This window comes from Odocoileus virginianus, chromosome 4 (genome assembly GCF_023699985.2).
Source record: "Odocoileus virginianus isolate 20LAN1187 ecotype Illinois chromosome 4, Ovbor_1.2, whole genome shotgun sequence".
NCBI classification, from domain to species: domain Eukaryota; kingdom Metazoa; phylum Chordata; class Mammalia; order Artiodactyla; family Cervidae; genus Odocoileus; species Odocoileus virginianus.
The window spans coordinates 12453560-12473809 of record NC_069677.1 but is presented as its reverse complement, the minus strand read 5'-3'; the positions used below and the strand labels follow the sequence as shown (position 1 = coordinate 12473809).

Sequence of the window (20250 nt, the reverse complement as noted above, 5' to 3'; positions counted from 1 at the left end):
ATCAGATCACAGCCTCGGATTTCTACCGATTTCAAATTTTCTTTAGGTGATCACCAACCTGAGTGGTTCCAGCATCCACCCTATCTTCACCTTCCCCTTGCCTTTCTGTCTTTCTCTTCCTCCACCGGTTTTCCCGGATTCCTGGGTCTCCAGGCTCGGGAGCTGACCACTTTCCCCGCAGGCCCGCCCTTCTCAGGTACCATTCCCAACTGCGGGCCTAGCCCAGGAGCGCGCTCAGCTTGCGCAGCCGCGAGCTAGGCACGGTGGGGCGGGGCGGCCGCAGGCCTAGGGGGCGGGGCCTGGCCTGCGGCCGTGGGTGGGCGGGCCCAGGCGAGGCGGCGCCGGCGCACTGTGTCCGCTGTGCTGAGGCGCAGCCATGGAGCAGGCAGCTCCCGACCCTGAGCGGCTTTTGCAGCCCGCGCCGCTGGAGCCGCTGAGCCACCCCGACACGGGGCTGGAGTCCGTGGTCGGTGAGGAAGTGAAGGGGGCCCGGGACGAGGGCCCCGGGGACGGCACGGTGAGGAGAAGGGGCGGCAGAGACCCCCGCGGCCTGGGTCGCGGCCTAGAGGGCAGAATGGACTGGTTTACGCTGACCGCGCCGGTGGGCTCGCTCGGCCGAGAGGCCCCGCGGTGACGGGGAAGCGGGGTGCAGTCAGTGGGGGGAGGCTCGATGGGAAAAGGGTATTCTGAGTAGGGGGCGAACGCCAGGGCTGCGGGACCGCAGGAAGGGTGGAGAGGGCGCGGCCGAGGGAGCGGAGGGGTTCTGTGGGCGCGGCTCGGCGGGCACGGGCGCGGGCGCGGGGCCGGGAAAGCGCCAGGCTGAGGCAGGTGCGGTTTCAGGGTCGGGAACCCGGGGCGGTTGGACTCGAAGAGGAACGCTGATGTTTCTGGCATCTATGAGTTGTGTGGAGGAGTAGGCTTAACCCGGGGCAGTGGCAGCGCTGTTTGGGAAGGAAGAGAATGGGGGACTTGAGGAGCAGTCTGGGGCACGAGGGTGTTTGGCTTGATGCCACCATCGGAAGATGGAATAAAGTGTTAGAGTCAAGGAAAGGTACAAATGAAAAAGATTTTGGTTTGTTTGTGTGTTTTTAAATGTATTTTTAGTTGGAGGATAATAAAATTGCTTTACTGTATTGCATTGGTTTCTGCCACACGAGAACGTGAATCAGCCATAAGTATACATAGGTCCCCTCCCTGTTGAACCTCCCCCCATCCAGATTCTTTCTTGACTTGTAATTTCCTCGTTTGGGGTCAGTGCTGTATCTCCCAATGGAGATGTGTCATGGATATCCTATTGGCTTTGTGAAGCCCCTTTGATAGTGATTTTCATTTGCTTGACGGAAGGAGAAAATGCATCATTTTATATTTGTAATTGCTTTCATTCCAAAGTGTTTTCACGCATAATGCAAGATGAGTAGACCACGTTAAATAAAGTGATTCGGAAACTCAGTCGAGTACTTATCATCAGACCACCCTAATGAGCCTGTGCAGTGCTCATCCATTTTGATTCTTTTTTTTTTCTGAAACAAGTTCTAAATACAAAATTGCCCATCCTTGTGATAAATGGATAAAGAAAAGTTAAAAGTTGTTTGCTGACTGTAACTAGAAAGACAACTAGTTAAGAATTTCAACACTAGTTGAAGTTCAACACTTAAGCACTAGCTATTTAAGAAAGATTTAACTAGCTAGGAGTTTACGGTTTTGCCTACTTGGGGGAAATGTCGAGGTATATAGAATCGCATGAAGACTTCTGTGGGTGAATTTTAAGTTTTTCATTTATTTTCTTCCTAAATTATAAAATTATTTGTGGAGAGGTATCTTATATGAAATGTGAGAGCAGTGTGTGTATTCTGTAGTCCATAAACTTGAATCTTCTGTGAATTGCTTTTTTAATGCAGATTCCACTTGTGACTTAGTTTTTGTTTCTTAAAAAAAAACAAAAAATTTTTGTTAGGTAGTTAGAATAGGGAAATGAAGTATATAATTAATGCAGAAAAGAGTCTCACAAAATAAAAATCAGTTTCTTTGAAACCTCTGTATATTCTCCTTTGTTACATCCGCTCCCTTGACCACAGAAGTAATCTTTATTCTGAATTTTGTATTAACAGTTCTCTAGCTTTATATATATATATATGTAAATGTCCCTAAACAACATGTTGTTTAGTTTTACTTCATTTTGAAATTTACATAATTGAACTAGTTTTACTATGACTTCCTTTTTTTGCTCTATACTGTTTTGGGGGTTCATCCAAAATGTAACTTAGTTTGTTTTTATAGTCATGACTCTATAGTATACCATTTTGTAGGTATTCTAAAGTTGATTTCTCTTTTCCTCGTTTTACAGACATTAGGGTTGTTTCAAGATTCTTGCTGTTTCTGAAAGATTACTACCACTATGAACTTCTTACATGTAAGAAATACATAGTGCAAGTATATATAAACTTATATATAAACTTAACAGTGGAATTGCTGGATTATAGGGTGGTAGCATAAGACATAGAATAGTGTGTGTGTGTGTGTGTGTGTGTGTGTGTGTGTGCGCGCGCGCGCGCGCGCGCGGTCAGCTACTCAGTCATGTTTGACTTTGCAACCCCATAGACTATAGCCCACTAGAATTTTCTAGCAAGAATACTGGAGTGGGTTGCTGTTTCCTACTCCAAGGGATTTCCCTACCCAGGGGTTGAACCCTTGTCTCTTGCCCTGGCAGGCAGATTCTTTAGCAGTGTGCCACCTGGGTAGCACTGTAGCATAGTAAGTAGTGCCAAGTTGTTTTCTAGAGTGAACATAACCAGTTTGTATTCGCATCAGTAGTGCCTGCTGCTGTCTATCCTTATCAGCACTTAATATTTTCAGACTTTAAGTTATTTGTCAACCATATGGATATGTGTTAAAGCAATTTTAGATTGTTTCAAAGGGTAAGAATCCTATCTTTTGTTAGCTGCATCGTGAGTTTAATTTTGATTATGACTGAACATTTTGGTAATTTTTTTTGTGAAAGCCTTTGGATGATTATCTAATACAAAGTTGCAACTGTAGTATAAAATCCATTTGTGTTAAGTGATTATAAATATCTCATTTGAAATAAAAAACCTGTGTTTGGTTTAAGATATTTGAAATCCCAAAGATGCCATCATACAGTAAAAGTTGTAGTTATGTAACATTACCTGACTTTTATATGTGTCGTAAGAGACCATTCGAGATTGCCCAAACTTAAGGGTTTCCTCAAACAATGATTTAGTAATTTATAGAGATAATTTAGTAATTTTTAGAAATGCAAGCCATTTGGACAATTATTTCAGAATCACCTGGAGCTTATAAACACACACATAACGCAGTCACATAAACTCTATATGTTGTCCCCTCCTTCTAAAGGTCTGCAGTCTCAGAAGATCTACTCCTTTTCCTCTTTCTATCCCCTCTTCCTCTTTAATCCATCCCCAGTTGAGAAGTATTGCAATAACCATAGCCACTTTGCCACTGTTACTGGTAGATAGGAATGTGGTCTGGGCAGACAGGTAAGTTACATTTGTTTGTGCTAGACACTGTTAGGCTCTACTTTTCATTTAATTTTCAAAATTACTCCCAAAAGATATAAAAGACATACAGAGATAAGGAAGCAGAGGCTCTGAGAGAAGTGATTTGGCCAAAGTCACACACTGGTGACATGGCTGGGATTTGGGCCCAGGTCCTCCTGGCTTTGACATCAGTGCTCTGTTCGTGAAACCATGGAGCTTCACTCCCTGCCTGCCTCCCCCCGCCCAACCAAAAAAAAAAAGATTAAAAATAGTCTTGTAAATTGTAAAATACTATACTGAAATATTTTTTGTTTTATTAAGATTTAAGTTGTTATTTTAAGAAGAGCTCTGAATAATCTATTGATTTATCAATAACTTTTTCACCATAAAAATATCTATACAGATAGTGTGCAGAAATGACAAAAAGCCTCATCAGCCTTATTTTTGACTCTACATTTTGGTTGGAGAGTAAATTGTGCCAGTTGCCCTACCCTGAGGGATAGTGGAAACAAGCTCTGCCAAGGTTGCAAATCTTTTCCAGTTTTAAACATCACTAATTTTAACATTCTTTAAATTATTTTGTAAACTCTTACTCTCTTGTTTTTGTTTCTGTGAGTCTTCATCCTCTTCCTTTCCAGTGTCTGGTTAGAAGTTTCCTTTCTTTTTGTACTTTTTCCTTATAAGGAAGAGTGTATTTTTTTTTTAAAGTATTGTCAGTTTTATTTAAAGTAGTTTAGAATTTGAAACATGAGGGAGGACTGCAATCTTCAAGAGAGTAGTAATTAGTCCTGGCGAGGAAGTAGCAAGGGAATGGAGGTAAAAACGCTGCCTTTTTTAGGCTGGAAGATTCCATTGAGTTGGCAGTTAGCAGCATTTGCTCAGAGAACCGCTGCCTGAGGGATTCAGAGTGTCTTTCTTTTGTAGGGAGGGTTCTTGAGGCCTCTGAGTGCTCCTGGGGCTAAGAGTGCTTGAGCAACTGTTGCTTGAAAAATGCCTGTACACTATTAGTTCCTTCACAGGTTGGTAGCAGAAAGCTGAGTGAGGAGTCCAGAAGTGAGTGGAGGAAGGTTTGAGACATTTGTGGTAAAGATAATGTGGAAAAGGAAAGGTATAGGCAGAGTTATAGAATTTGTCAGTTTAGAGCTTCCCTGTTGCTCAGCTGGTAAAGAATCTGCCTGCAGTGCTGTAGACCCTGGTTCAATTCCTGAGTTGGGAAGATTCCCTGGAGGAGGGCATGGCAACCCCCTCCAGTATTCTTGCCTGGAGAATCCCATGGATAGAGGAGCCTGGTGGGCTACAGTCAAGGAGGTCACAAAGAGTCAGACACGACTGAGTGACTCAGCACACACAGCACAGCAGATTATTAAATAATTCTCAATAATTGCTTTCTTCACTTTCTACTCCAGCAGCTCTCAGTTATTTTTTGAAGGCAACTTATGGTGCAGAATACGTTTTACATCATAGTCAGTACACATGTACTTGTATACATAAGCGTTGTTTCAACTCAGTCATGGCTGACTCTGACCCCAGGGACTTTAGCCCACCAGGCTTCTGTGACCATGGAATTGCCCAGACAAGAATGCTGGAGTGGGTTGCCATTTCCTTCTACAAGGGATCATCCAATTCAGGAATTGAACCTGTGTCTCCTGCATTGCAGGTGGATTCTCTACCGCTGAACCACCAGGGACGCCCCATATTTACCATGAGGAATAAGATATTTGCATTTATTATCTACTTTTTATTAAAAAAAATTTTTTTTGATGTGGAGTATTTTTGAAGTCCTTACTGAATTTGTTACAGTATTACTTGTTTTATGTTTTTTGGCCACAAAGCTTGTAGGATCTTAGCCTCCTGACCAGGGATTGAATCTATGCCCCCTGCATTGAACGGCAAATTCTTAAACACTGGACCACCAGGGAAGCCCCTACATTTATTATCTTAACTGACTCTATTTTTAGCTGATTTTTTTCTGTTATAGTTTATGCTTTCTTATTTTGGTTTCTGTTTTTGGATTTTTCTTTGTGGACCATAGTTACTTTGGTTTTATCCTCTGTAATGATTTTGAAGGCATGTCTTTTTTTTTCTTCCCCAAGCCATAATTGAGACAGATATTATTTATGTAAATGTAATGGCCATTAAATTTTTTAAAAGTAATTTATAGAAATAATCTCAAATTTATTAGCAAGTACAGTACAAAGAATTGTTTCCCTTGAAATATTTGAGAATAAACTGCAATTTATCTCATCCCCAGAATATTTAGTATATATTTCAAGGGCAAAAAGGGACATTATATATAATCACAGAGCTGCTATCAGAAGCATTGATAAATTATTATTACCTAATCCTCAGACTTCATGTAAGTTTTGCCAGTTGTACCAGTACTGTTCTTCACAGCAAAATAATTCAGTCCAGACTCAAGTGTTACATTTAGTTGCATTGTCTCTTTAGTCTCCTCCAATCTGAAAGTGTTTCTTGGTCTTTGCTTTCATGACTTTGACCCTTTTGTATATTAGCAAACAGTTATTTTTGTAGAATGCCCTTCAGTTTGGGTTTGCCTGATGTTTTCTCATGGTTAAATTCAGGTTATGCTTCTTTAGCAGAAATTGCCACTAATGTGATGCTGTGTTCTTCTAATTGCTTCTTACCAGCTTGCACATGATTCAGGTTTGATCACTTTCTCTGCCAGTCTTCTCCAGTATAAAGTTTCTGTGATTAACTTTGTGGGGACGTACTTTTTTTTTCCCCTTCCTGTTTTATTGAGGTCTAATTGGCATACAGAGCTATATATGTTTAAGGCGTACAGTATAAAGATTGGACTTACATTCATCATGAAATGAATGTCCATCATCTCATATAGATACAAAATTAAGAAATAGAAAAAATACATTTTTTTCTTGTGATGAGAATGTTTAAGGTTTACTCTCTTAACCATTCTTATAAATAACATACATCAGTGTTAATTTATCATGTTGTACATTAATTCCCTAGTACTCTTTATAACTTTGTACCTTTTGATTCTTTCATCCAGTTTCTTTTTTCCCCATCCCCATCCCCTGCCTCTGCTTTCTGCTTTATTGACTATGCCAAAGCCTTTGACTGTGTGGATCACAATAAACTGTGGAAAATTCTGAAAGAGATGGGAATACCAGACCACCTGACCTGCCTCTTGAGAAACCTGTATGCCGATCGGGAAGCAACAGTTAGAATTGGACATGGAACAACAGACTAGTTCCAAATAGGAAAAGGAGTACGTTAAGGCTGTATATTGTCACCCTGCTTATTTAACTTACATGCAGAGCACATCATGAGAAACGCTGGGCTGGAAGAAGCACAGGCTGGAATCAAGATTGCCGGGAGAAATATCAATAACATCAGATATGCAGATGACACCACCCTTATGGCAGAAAGCAAAGAAGAACTAAAGTCCTCTTGATGAAAGTGAAAAAGGAGAGTGAAAAAGTTGGCTTAAAGCTCAACATTCAGAAAACTAAGATCATGGAATCCGATCCCATCACTTCATGGCAGATAGATGGGGAAACAGTGGAAACAGTGGCTGACTTTATTTTTCTGGGCTCCAAAATCACTGCAGATGGTGATTGCAGCCATGAAATTTAAAAGACACTTGCTCCTTGGAGGGAAAGTTATGACCAACCTGCTGCTGCTGCTGTCACTTCAGTCGTATCCGACTCTGTGCGACCCCATAGATGGCAGCCCAACAGGCCACCCCACCCCATCCCTAGGATTCTCGGGGCAAGAACACTGGAGTGGGTTGCCATTTCCTTCTCCAGTGCATGAAAGTGAAAATGAAACTGAAGTCGCTCAGTCGTGTCTGACTCTTTGAGACGCCATGGACTGCAGCCTACCAGGCTCCTCTGTCCATGGGATTTTCCAGGCAAGAGTACAGGAGTGGGTCGCCATTGCCTCCTCCGTATGACCAACCTAGACAGCATATTAAAAAGCGGAGACATTACTTTCAAGGCTATGGTTTTTCCAGTAGTCATGTGTGGATTGGCCTATAAAGAAAGCTGAGCGCCGAAGAATTGAATCTTTTGAACTGTGGTGTTGGAGAAGACTCTTGAGAGTCCCTTGGACTGCAAGGAGATCCAGCCAGTCCATCCTAACAGATCAGTCCTGGGTGTTCATTGGTAGGACTGATGTTGAAGCTGAAACTCCAGTACTTTGGCCACCTGATGCAAAGAGCTGACTCATTGGAAAAGACCCTGATGTTGGTAAAGATTGAGGGCTGGAGAAGAAGGGGATGACAGAGGATGAGATGGTTGGATGGCATCACCAACTCAATGGACATGAACTTGGGTGGACTCCGGGAGTTGGTGATGGTCAGGGAGGCCTGGCGTGCTGTGGTTCATGGGGTCACAAAGAGTCGGACACAATTGAGTGACTGAACTGAACTGTCTCTGTTAACTACAAATCTGATCTCATTTTGTGAAGACATACTTTGAAACTATAAAAATACCTTGTTCCTCATCAAAATTTCTATTTGTCTTTTTCATTATGGACTCATGGGTTTTATTTTTTAAACTTTATTCAGGTATGATTTATACACCATAAAATTCACTCTAAGCATATAAATTCAGTAATTTGTAGTAAGGGCTTCACTGGTGCCTCAGTTGGTAAAGAATCTTCCTGCAATGCAGAAGACCTGGGTTTGATCCATGGGTCAGGAAGATCACTTGGAGACGGAAGTGGCAACCCACTCTAGTATTCTTGCCTGGAGAATTGCATGGACAAAAGAGCCTCGCCGGCCACAGTCCATGGGGGTCTCAGAGTTAGATTTGCAGAATTGCACCACCATCACTACAACCCAGTTTTGGAACTTTTCTGATTTTTTTTTTTTTACTACTGAATAACATTCAGTTGTATGGATGTATCACTTTTTGTTTATTCACCATTTGATGCAAGTTGGGTTATATTCAGGCTTTTATATTATGAATATTATTGCTGTGATGAATATTCAGGTTTAAGTCTTTGTGTGGATGTATGTTTACATTTCTCTTGAGTTAAATTTGTAGCAGTATAATTGTTGAGTTATATGGTAAGTTTTAACTTTTTGTTATAAAAAACTGCCACTGTTTTCCAGAGTGGCTGTACTGTTTAACTTTACCACCAGCAATTATGAGGCTCACTTTTCTCCACATCCCTGCCAGCACTTGGCAGTGTCTGTCTTTCTGATTATAATCATTCTAGGGGATGTGAAGTGGTTTTGATTTGCATTTTTTAAATGACTGATGGTGTTGAACATCTTTTCATGTGCTTATTTCCATTTGCATATCTTTTTTGGTGAAATTCTATTCAGATCTTTTGCTTATTAAAATTGGGTGGTTTTTCTTTTTATTGAGGGTGCTTCCCACGTAGCTTGGTGGTAGAGAATCTGCCTGCCAGTGCAGGAGACACAGGTTTGATCCCTGGGTTGGGAAGATCCTCTGGAGTAGGAAATGGCAACCTGCTGCAGTCATCTTGCCTGGAAGATTCTATGGACAGAGGAGCCTGGTGGGCTACAGTCCGTGGGGTCGCAGAGTCGGACATGACTGAGCACATAAGCACATGTTGTTCAGTTATTCTGGATATTTTTTTAAATCAAATAATTAGATTTGCAGATATTTCCCTTGGGCTGTGACTTTTTACTTTTTCTTAATGATATCTTTGAAAGTTTAGCAGTAGTTTTTAATTTTGATGAAGACTAGGAGATCAGGTGGGTTTTTTTTCTTCCTTTGTGCTTATCTAAGAATGCTTTGCTTATCCCAGGATCATGTTTTCTTTGTCTTTTTTTGAGCTTACCCCAGGTGGCTTATGGGATCTTAGTTCTCTGACCAGGGATGGAACCTGGCTCCTTGGTTGTGAAAGCATATGAATCCTAATCACTGGACTGCCAGGGAATTCCCCAGGTTTTGCTTTTACATCTGCGTATGTAAGCCACTTTGAGTTAATTTCTGTGTACAATGTGAGTAAAGGTCTAGTTTTGGAGTTTTTTCCTTGGTCTGTGGCTACTCGGTTGCCCCTGCATTATATGTTGAAAAGACTCTCCCTGTTGAATTCTCTTGGTGTGTTTATTAAAATCATTGGACCTTAAATGTAAGGGTTTACTTCTGAATTCTCAATTCTGTTCCATTGATCCATTGATGTCTATGTCTACCCTGCCAGTGCCCCCACTGTCGTGATTAGTTTAGCTTTTTAATAAATTTTGAAACGAGATAGTATAGATCCTGCAACTTGTTATTTTTCAAAACTATTTTGGCTATTCTAGGTTCTTTATATTTCCATATAAATTGTAGGAACAGAGCATCAGTTTCTAAAAAAAAAAAAAACACCGCAAAAATCCCTTCTGGATAAAGTTATCTTTAAAGGAACAGTGTGTTAGTATTTTTATAATATTTCAAGCATTCTATATGCATGGTGCTCCTTTGTCATTTGGACTTTATATTATTGTGAAATCTAGGGCAAATCTGGTCTTTATTCTTTGGCAGTGGTTGTGCTTTTTATTTTCCTGCCTTAATCTTTTTAGGATTTTTTTCCTTTATGCTGAAGATGTTTAATCTTCTAATTCATTATACATAGACCACATGCCTTTCAATTTGGAGCTGTAGAAATATTTTCAATCCAGAAAGATTTTTTGTTGGTTTCTTTTTTTTTTATACTGGTGATTATTATTTCTGTTCTGTTTCTTCCGATTTTTTCTTTAAGAAGTATTATTTAAGCATTGGTTCTTAGTTTTCCTTTTTAAAAAAATCATCTTTCATCATTTTCTCTTTTTTGAATGGTGAGAATTCCTCAGGCAAACTCAACTACTGAACTCTGCACTTTGAACCACTGAACTCACGCACTTTGTCTCAGTTATCTCCCATTCCTAATGACTGACATTGTATATACTCAGTAATCATTCAGTTATTGAATTAATAGTTTCTTATCATTCCTTTTATCACTGTTACCTGTCTTATGCTTGCTTTTACTGTTTCACTGTTTACAGCATTATTTCTTCATTTATGGCTGCACTGGATTTTCATCGCGGGTATGGATTCTTATCCACTGAGCCACCGGGGAAGTCCTTGCAATATTTTAAAACTTATAGTAGATTGATTTGGGGGCTTGCCTGGTGGCTTAGATGGTTAAGAATCTGCCTGCAGTGCAGGAGACCTAGGTTTGATCCCTGGGTTGGAAAGTTCATTGGGGAAAGGAATGACACCCCACTCTAATATTCTTGCCTGGAATATTCCATGGACGGAGGAGCCTGGTGGGCTATAGTCCATAGGTTCGCAGAATTGGACATGACTGAAGTGACTTGGCACACATGCACACAGATTGACTTTTGTTCATTGACTTGGAAATAAAAAATTTCATCAGCCTTTTATTTTATTTTATTTTATTTTATTTTATTTTTCATCAGCCTTTTAAATATGTCCATCTTTTGTATATATTTGGTCTTAAGTCAGGTGGGAAGTAGTGATTCACCTATCGAGCATCTACATTTGGGATGTTATTCTTTGAATGTAAGTATAGGATACGAGTGTAGCATCATTCTTTAATGATATTCTTTACTCTGATGAGAAGTCCACTTTTAATACATCTAAAGCATTGTGTTTCACCAATACAACATTGTAAATCAACTGTATTTCAGTTTAAAGGAAATACATAAAATATTATCTCTCTCTTTAAAACACACTCCAAGTCTCATCTTCCAGTCATCGAGTTTATCCATTTCTAAATCTTTTTAATGTGTCCTTTTAACATTAGTTATGCTATTCATGGCACTGTTTGTACTTTAGTATGACAGTATTAGCAATTTTATATCATCTACCAATCCCTGCTGATATTTTTATGTGCTTGTCTTTAGTTTTTATGATAGTTGATTTTATACTTTTATTTTTCCCTTCTGTGTAATTATTTGGACGGCATAATGGGATAAATTTATGATTCATGTGCACTATCTTTTTGGCAGGAAATAATTTGTTTTATCAGTTTTTGATTCTAGAATTCAGAGAATTTTTCAATGGTGATAAATCAGTGCTTGCCTGTAGGCCAAAATTTTTTATATGTATAATCTCAACCCATGAGGACTTCATAATCCTGATGTTGAGTGGTTTATGCTTATGTAATTTCTCGAGCTTTCTTTTAGTTGAATGATTTTTCTCTATCTTGTTTTCTCTTTTAGTACATGAACATAAAACTTACATTTTATAAAATTTGTCTTGTTTGGCAACAGAGTAGTATTGTTTTGGGTTCATTTTTAGTTTTCTGTCCTTTATTTTCTTTTAGCATCTTTACCTCCTCTATTATTCTTCAGCGCTTTTGGGATACTTTCTAAGCATGTCATCTTTATTCATCACTGATTTAATTTTGTGTATTGTCACATAGCTTATTCTGTCTTCATAGCATACAGATTTAATTTTCTGTGTAAAGTATCATCAGGGATTTTTATTACATACCGCTTTTTCTTTTAACTTGTTGGTATATCCATCTTTTTACTTATATGTCTTCTTCACAAACCACCCCCGGTTGTAGTGTAATACAATGCTTTTTAATTAAAACCCACCTCTGAACTTTGAAAGTTCAGGGAGAAAGGGAGAAAAAAAAAGCAAGGGAACAAAAAGGAAAGAACAGCAGTTACCGCATGGCCTCACTGTGTGTGAGGCTAGTTTGGGTGTATTCAAGACCTTCTTCTGTGGCAGCACTTCCCTGGTGGCTCAGATAGTAAAGCGTTGCCTACAATGCGGGAGACCCAGGTTTGATCCCTGGGTTGGGAAGATCCTCTGGAGAAGGAAATGGCAACCTACTCCAGTACTCTTGCCTGGAAAATCCCATGGATGGAGGAGCGTTGTAGGCTATAGTCCATGGGGTTGCAAAGAGTTGGACAGGACTGAACGACTTCACTTTCACTTTCTTTCTTCAGTGTCACAAAGAGCCTGTGAACCACCAGTGATGTTTGATACAGACCTGGGGATGATCTAGCAGGAAAAGAAAGAAATTTCCTGTTCTTAAAACCTACTATCTCAGATAGACAGGGTCCTGTGTATAGCACAGGGAACTCTGTTCATTATCTTGTAATAAACTATAATCACAAATAAAATGAAAAAGAATATATATTAAAGAATATCTTTGCTGTATACCTGGAATTAAAACATTGTAAATCAACTATACTTCAATAAAAAATGAATAAATCAATAAAAACAATATTTATAAAAAAGAAAAACCTGCCATCTCACAGTGGAGCCTGTTAACCACTGCCAAAACGTTTAGGCAAATTTATGATCAAATATGTGATGGCTCCTTCTTTTTAAAAAAACTTAAAATTCAGCTTTAATTTTTAAAGCTGAAAGCTGAAAATCTCACCTTTTGTTATATAGCATTTTATATTTGATTTGACTGGTAAAATAAAAAGATCAGTATTGAGGACCATTCATCTTGTAAACAGTGTTTTTAAATTTTTTCTTACACATTTCTATATAGATTTATTCTTGGTCATTTAAGTAATGGGTATGCTTTTTTTTTCCATTTATTTTTATTCGTTGGAGGCTAATTACTTTACAGTATTGTAGTGGTTTTTGCCATACATTGACATGAATCAGCCATGGATTTACATGTGTTCCCCAACCCAATCCCTCCTCCCGCCTCCCTCTCCATCCCATCCCTCTGGGTCTTCCCAGTGCACCAGCCCCGAGCACTTGTCTCATGCATCCAACCTGGACTGGTGGTCTGTTTCACCCTTGATAGTATACTTATTTCAGTGCTGTTCTCTCTGAACATCCCACCCTCGCCTTCTCCCACAGAGTCTAAAAGTCTGTTCTGTACATCTGTGTCTCTTTTTCTGTAGGTATGCTTTTTATTTTAATTTTTTTCTCCTATAATCATGCCTACATTTTAATAATTAAATCTATGGCACGTGCTAAAATAGCTTCTGGAAAAGTTTAATGTGCTACATGCTGGTAAAAAGAGGCATATCATTTGCTGATGTCGTTTAGCAGCCACTAGTAATGCAAGAGATAGAAAAAAAAGTAACCTGAGATATGTACTAATAATGGATTTGATTATACTAGCTGGGTTTTTTTTTCAGTATCATTTAAAAAGTTTTTGTTGTTCTATTTTTATTCAGATGACAGAAAGTAATTTTTCGTTGAAGAAGATAGAAATTAGTGTTTCAGAAGCAGAAAAGCGAACTGGAAGAAATGCCATGAACATGCAGGAAACATATACTGCTTACCTCATTGAAACAAGGTGAGTGATGAGAATTATGTCTGAAGTTAGAAAAAGCTTTGGTAGCTGTTGATGCAAATTATGTTGTATAATGGAATCATTTACAAGTCATTGTCTTTTTGTTTCTTTACTTTTTAACAGGTGACCAGGTTTTCTTTTACCCTGGTAATCTAGCTAAATTTGAATGTATTTGTTTTGGAGGGAGAACTAAGGTTACTGGATGTTACTTGGTGCTTGCTTTAGTGTCAAGTAACATCCAGATCCCATCCACATCACAGGCCTGCCCATGCGGGATATACGGGTTCATCCCTGTTTGGGAAGACCCCACGTGCCTCGGAGTAACTAAGCTCATGTGCCACAACTACTGAGTCTGTGCTCGAGAGCTCGGGAGCCATGACTTCTGAGGCCACGCGCCACAACTACTGAGGCCCGCCCCCTAGAGCCTGTGCTCCACGGCAAGAGAAGCCACTGCGCACTGCAGCTAGAGGAAAGCCCGCACAGCCATAAATAAGGTTATTTACTTCAAAAACTCACCAGAAAAGTCTTTTACTTCATAAACAAAAAGTTAAATGAGTTAAACTGTTTTGTCCAGAGAAAAGCAAAGGATGTGTGTGTGTATGCAGTCATGTCTGACTCTTTGTGACCCACCAGGTTTCTCTGTCCATGGGATTCCCAGGCAAGAATACTGGAGTGGGTTGCCATTTCCTTCTCCAGGGCCTCTTCCTGACCTAGGGATCGAACCCACATTTCCTGCATTGGCAGGTGGATTCTTTACCACTGCACCACCTGGGAATTTTGCTTATTATAAATAGTTTATATAAAGACTACACCGACAAGCTCTTTTCTGTGTGTGAGCTGAGAAGAAATACTTTCAGTTAAAACGAGTAGGGGGGGCTTTCCTGGTAGTCCATTAAGACTCCATGCTTCCAGTGCAGCGTGTGCAGGTTTGATCCCTGGTTGGGGAAATTAGATCCCACATGCTGTGCAGTGTGGCCAAAATATTTTAAAAAATTAATAAAAAAGTATAGTCCATATTTTTTAAAGAAAAGTAGAGGGACTTGCCTGGTGGATCAGGGAAGTATCCTGCCTGTGTACATACATGCATATGTATCAGAGACTTTTAAGTTAATTTTTAAAAAGTATGGTCCCATGAGAGGTTTTTTTTTTTTTTTTAGTTTAATTAGCCATTTTAAAATATCATACTTTAGAAATTTGTATTGGCTCTAGCTTTTTAAGTAAATTCTTAAATTTAAAACTAAAAAGGATATTTTTAGTATATGCCTGTTTCTTCATCCAGTTCAACAATGAAATTAGCTGTTGATTAGCTTTACTGCTAGAAGAACCTCTTGATTTCAATAATCTGGAATAATTTATAGCTGTTTACTCTATTTATTATAGTTGTTTACTCTTGACTTTGAAATGAATAGAGAATTACAATTAAAAAGTTGGAGTTAGAAGTGACCATACATGAGTAATATAGCTAGCCTCTGGATAAATATCTAAGTGGAACATCAGTGAATAATGTGGTACACAAAAGGATATTGAGTTGACTGTCACACTTATATTTCATTTATTTTAAAACAGTGATTCTTAAACTTTAAAATATATAGGAATCAGCTGAAAAATTTGTTAAGCTACAGAATTTTGAGTGGGGTCCAGGAATTAACACATTTTAAGCTTAAGTTCCAGATGTTTTTGAAGCAAATAAGCCATGGACCATAGTTTTATCTTTCAAATACAAAAGCTTTACATTTTAAGATAGTCAAATTTATCTTTTTTCTTTATAAGTTGTGTTTTCCCTGTCTTAAATTCTTGCCTATCCCATATCATATGCACATCCACTTTGAAAATGACTGTTTATAGATATTGTTTATAAATAATTTTGTCAGCACTGTAACTGACCTTCAGCAGCCACAGAACCCTGGAATTTATTATTTTGGTCATGTAGAATTCTTGCTGTAATTCAGTGTTATGCAGAGTATCTTCGACACTATAAATATTGTTGAGCCTTGACATTGACTAAAAGTTCAACTTTATCACATAGCTCATCTACCTACTCTGTGGACACATGAAGAAAGTCAGTTTAGCAGTTGACTATCGTGTTACAGTTTAATAGGCTAAGGATTAATAAGGCTAAGGTCATTGATTTTAATTTCTCCAGGGATTTTTATGTTTTGCTCTTCATTAAGTATGAACCCTTTTAAAATAGGTAAGAACATTGTGTGTATTAACAGGTAAGAGTGCCTCTTTTGTCTTGGGAAGCTATATGATGTCTTTCCTTAATTCTTCTAATTTGTAAAGCAGGGCTAAAGATCCTATATACTTTGTCATATTAAATGGTTTAAACGGTTAAATTTAATTTAAATATTGTATGTGAAACCAATTATGTGCTGTTAAACACTTATTAAATAATTGGATAAATGGGGTAGTTTTGTGGTCCAAAGAAAGTCTTCTCTATGCTTTTAGGTGGCTTCCGCTGACTTCTTTTTGTGGGCTTTGAAATAAAACAAAGCAAAACCAACTTGTAAGAGCTCTTCTACCAGCCTTTAGGTGTACTTCCTATAGGCTATATTTATCTACTTTTTAGCAAGATTTGGGCTCTGTTGGTAATAATTTTGAATAATTTGAAACTTGATATTAACCCAAGATATATTTTTTTAGCTGAAGTTGAAAATCTGAATTAGAACAGTTTTAGTCAGCTAATGGTTAGGTCAACTCTTTAAAATGAATTATCATTTAATAATCCTATATCTTGCCATGAAAGCCATTTGTATATTTTGAATTTCATATTATGTTTCCCTTTTTGATTAATATACAGTGAATTAATTTAGAAAACGATATATAAATAATAAAAACAATGAACATCTTGTGTTGAGCATGGTGTGGTGTATCCATTTTCTCGAGACTTTATTCTGAGACTGATTTAGCCTCTCTGCCTTTATACTGTACTTGCACAAATGCACATTTTGGTTATATGCATGTTTCTTGGAGGATCTGTAAGTTATTTTCTATTAGGAAATGGGAAGGTTCCAATAATGTTTAGAAGGCTAATGTTTTCTAATAGTCATTATGCTAGCAGAAATGATAGTCAAAATAATTTCAAATATTATTTTTATGATTTTACCCAGCTTTCCCCCAAATTGAACTTTTATATGGATGACTCATGGCATTACCTGCAGCTGTTTATATTAAATATAAGACTAGAATTGATTTGTTACATCCCTTCTTGCCACTCTTTCAGAATTAATTGACATTTTACTTTTGTGGATCTTTTCTGGCACTTGGATGCATCTGATTCTTTGATGATGTTAAATTGAGGGTTTTTTTGGTGTCATGGTCTTTGGCATGAATGTTGTTCTCTCATTGTGGCAGGAGTTGTTCTTTCATTGTGACAGTTAAAAGTACTTTTATAATGAAACACTGGTGAAGCCAGACTCTTACTATATTATAAAGCCAGCCATTATGTTAACTGAATTATCTTATATTGAGGCTTTTGTTGAGAAGAATATTCCTAATATGACTATTTCTCTCAAGTTCAGATAGGTTTTCTATAATGGAGGAAAGTGGTTAGGAGTGAGGGCTTGGGAATCAGATGGATCTGAGTGCTCTACCCACAAATCTTTGTGATTGAAGGAAGAGCATATAGCGTGCAGCTGCTTTCTCATCTGTGAAATGGGGACAGTAATCCCTGCTTCACCAGGTTTGTTGTAGGAATTAAATAATACATGAAAAGTTCTCAGTGCCTGGTTCATAGCCCTCCTGGTTCATAAGCATTCAGTAAATGGAGTTATCAGTTTTAAAAGGAGGTCGTATGCATGCATTTGTATTTTTAAAAAACACTAGAAATCTTATTCTGTCTTTTTCAGGTCAGTTGAACATAGTGATGGTCAGAGTGTCCTAACAGACTCACTGTGGAGGCGGTATAGTGAATTTGAGTTGTTGAGAAACTACCTTTTAGTTTACTATCCACATATTGTTGTGCCACCTCTACCAGAAAAAAGGGTAAGGAGTGAAATGGTGGTGTAGTTTAGAAGTAGTTAGCATTGAGACTATTCTTCATGATTGTTTTGTTTATCTAGGCAGAATTCGTTTGGCATAAACTCTCTGCTGACAACATGGACCCGGATTTTGTGGAAAGACGACGAATTGGTTTAGAAAATTTCCTCTTGAGACTTGCTTCACATCCCATCCTTTGTAGAGACAAAATCTTCTATTTGTTTTTAACACAGGTATTTTTCTTTTGTTTAGTCTTTTAAAAAATTTCATTTGACTTGGAATTTTTAAAATTTTAAATTGTGGAGTGCTTCTTCTTAAGGATTCTCTTGGAGCTGCCCTTTGTTAATTTATATGTATTTCATGGTTTGTTTTGTTTTGAATTTCCAAAGTATTATATCATTCTTTTGGCTAACATTTTTATACTTAAAGATACTAAAGATTGTACTTTTTGGTATCACTTAAATGGTATCAAAGTTAGTCTTTAGTGTTTTGAATCCCAGATCTATAAAATCTTGGGGCTGTCTCTGGTAATCTTTTGGAATCTGGATTGTATGTGTAATTTTGCAGTGAAAAGAATTCTTTTTTAACCCCTCTCCCCCATCTCCCATGAAAGAAGAACAGAACGATGGGTATTTTATTTGGGATATTACTTATGGGCTATTTTACAGTGATATCTAAAGTTACCTTTAATTTTTAGGAAGGCAACTGGAAAGAGACAGTAAATGAAACTGGATTTCAGCTGAAGGTAAGGGTAATTGTATGAAATAATTTGTCATGTCTGTTAACAATTTCTAGCACAGTGCCATGCCTTAATGGGTACCTGCTATTTATTGGAAGTGAATGTTGTATGAGTGAATGTTGGAAATAGGCTTTATATCTAATATCAATGGTAAAGTTTTTAAAGAAACAATGCAGTTTATTTTTGATTGGTGTAATTTTTGTTAATAGTGAGACTATAATGGACATATTTATGTATGAATTTAATTCTCTTGGGAAAGAACATTTTGAAGCAATAATTTAGGTGTAAGTTAGATTTTTCCCACAGTATAGTCATATTATGCTTTTTATGTTTTTTCTTTCTTCTGTCCTTATCACTATCACTGTCAGTGGTGTCCGCATAATTGCTTACTCTGTTAGATAGAAAAGACACTTCTAAAGGGTTGAACTTGGGTTTTCCTATCTTAGTAGGCTAAAAGAGTAGTCATCAGTCACGCTTATTTTGTATACTGAGACAAGGTGGCCAGTTTTGAGTGGGCATAGGATTCATTTTGTATCAGTGATACAGGTTTAATTAGATTTTGATTGCTTATCATATTTGATCATTAGAAGTTAGTGTTTGGGAATGGAACTGTTTCCTACAAATTAAAGAGCGTGTCAGTCATAAGGTGACTGCCCTCACTCTGCTCTGCTCTCCCCTCCCTCTTGTTTCCAAAAGTAATTTAACATTGCAGATTTTTAAAAGTTTTCATCTCTTATGTAAACAGAATTAGGTAAGAAGAAAAAGTAATATAAATTGATATATAAGTTGATAAACAGTTCATATAATATTGCAATAACAAGTTCAGTAGACTTAGGCAGCAAGAACAGAATGTCTTTACAGTAATTTTAAGAATAGAGATTTATGCATTGGCATGTAGGTGTTTTAATTTTAACACAAAAAGACAGCAGAAAACGTTTTTTTCTTCACAGAAAATGTAATTAAGTGTCTAATATTTTCATAAACCAATTTTAACTTACTGGTTCAACTTATGAGTTATCTGAAACTCCAGATAACATGAAAATTAGTATTTTCTTAGCTATAACTCACTGTGGTGCTCAAAAAGAGAATAATGGAATTTTAAAGATGATTTGAAATAACTCTGACTTTAAAAAATTGTTTATATTTTGATAGAATTTTATGAGAACTAGTCCATGATTTCTTAGGAGCTAATATTAAAGAAAAGAACAAACTGAAATATTTTTTTGGGTAATGTCTCTTTATATAATAGAAAAATTAAAAACTTTTAGTCATTGTTTTAGTCATTATTTTAGTAACTGGTTATCAGTTGTTTTTCCTTGGTGCAGTTTTTGGGCGTAACTGGGTGGCCTTGAGAAAATTCATGAATTTCCTCATCCATTTAGACACTTCTGTTTACAGAGTGCTTTGAATCTTGTGTGTCAATTCTACCTAAGTGTTTAGATAAAATGTTTTATATTTGGGTAGCCTTATGGTAAAATCCTGGTTTCACTTTTATAAAATCTTTGAAAGGTAATACTCTGTACACAGTATTAATAATTTGAAAAGTAGAAATTGAAATGGACTAGACATAAAATGTATAGGGAGAATTTGAAAAAACTTGCAAGGAAATGTAACCTTTTGGACTAACACATGCATGTACATTCATGCATACATTCAAGCATGTACATGCATCTCTGTATGTCTATATATATATAGACAGGCTTCCCTGGTGGCTCAGAGGTTGAAGTGTCTGCCTGCAATGCAGGAGACCTGGGTTGGGAAGATCCCCTGGAGAAGGAAATGGCAACCCTCTCCAGT

The 20250-nt window shown here is 37.7% G+C and overlaps 1 protein-coding gene across 2 annotated transcripts in view; it reads left to right on the top strand.

Moving 5' to 3' along the window:
* The first annotated feature begins 345 nt into the window (after positions 1-345).
* Positions 346-20250, top strand: part of SNX4 (sorting nexin 4) — a 52406-nt gene continuing 32501 nt past the window's right edge. The window contains exons 1-6 of one of the 2 annotated variants that reach the window (XM_020893632.2): positions 444-517; positions 2345-2410; positions 13618-13739; positions 17585-17720; positions 17798-17947; positions 18412-18459. In XM_020893632.2, coding sequence (XP_020749291.1) covers positions 2396-2410; positions 13618-13739; positions 17585-17720; positions 17798-17947; positions 18412-18459 — 471 coding nt within the window. In that variant the 5' untranslated portion in view covers positions 444-517; positions 2345-2395. Of the gene's footprint in view, positions 518-2344; positions 2411-13617; positions 13740-17584; positions 17721-17797; positions 17948-18411; positions 18460-20250 lie in introns of both variants that reach the window. The other variant, XM_020893631.2, reaches the window with a different exon arrangement.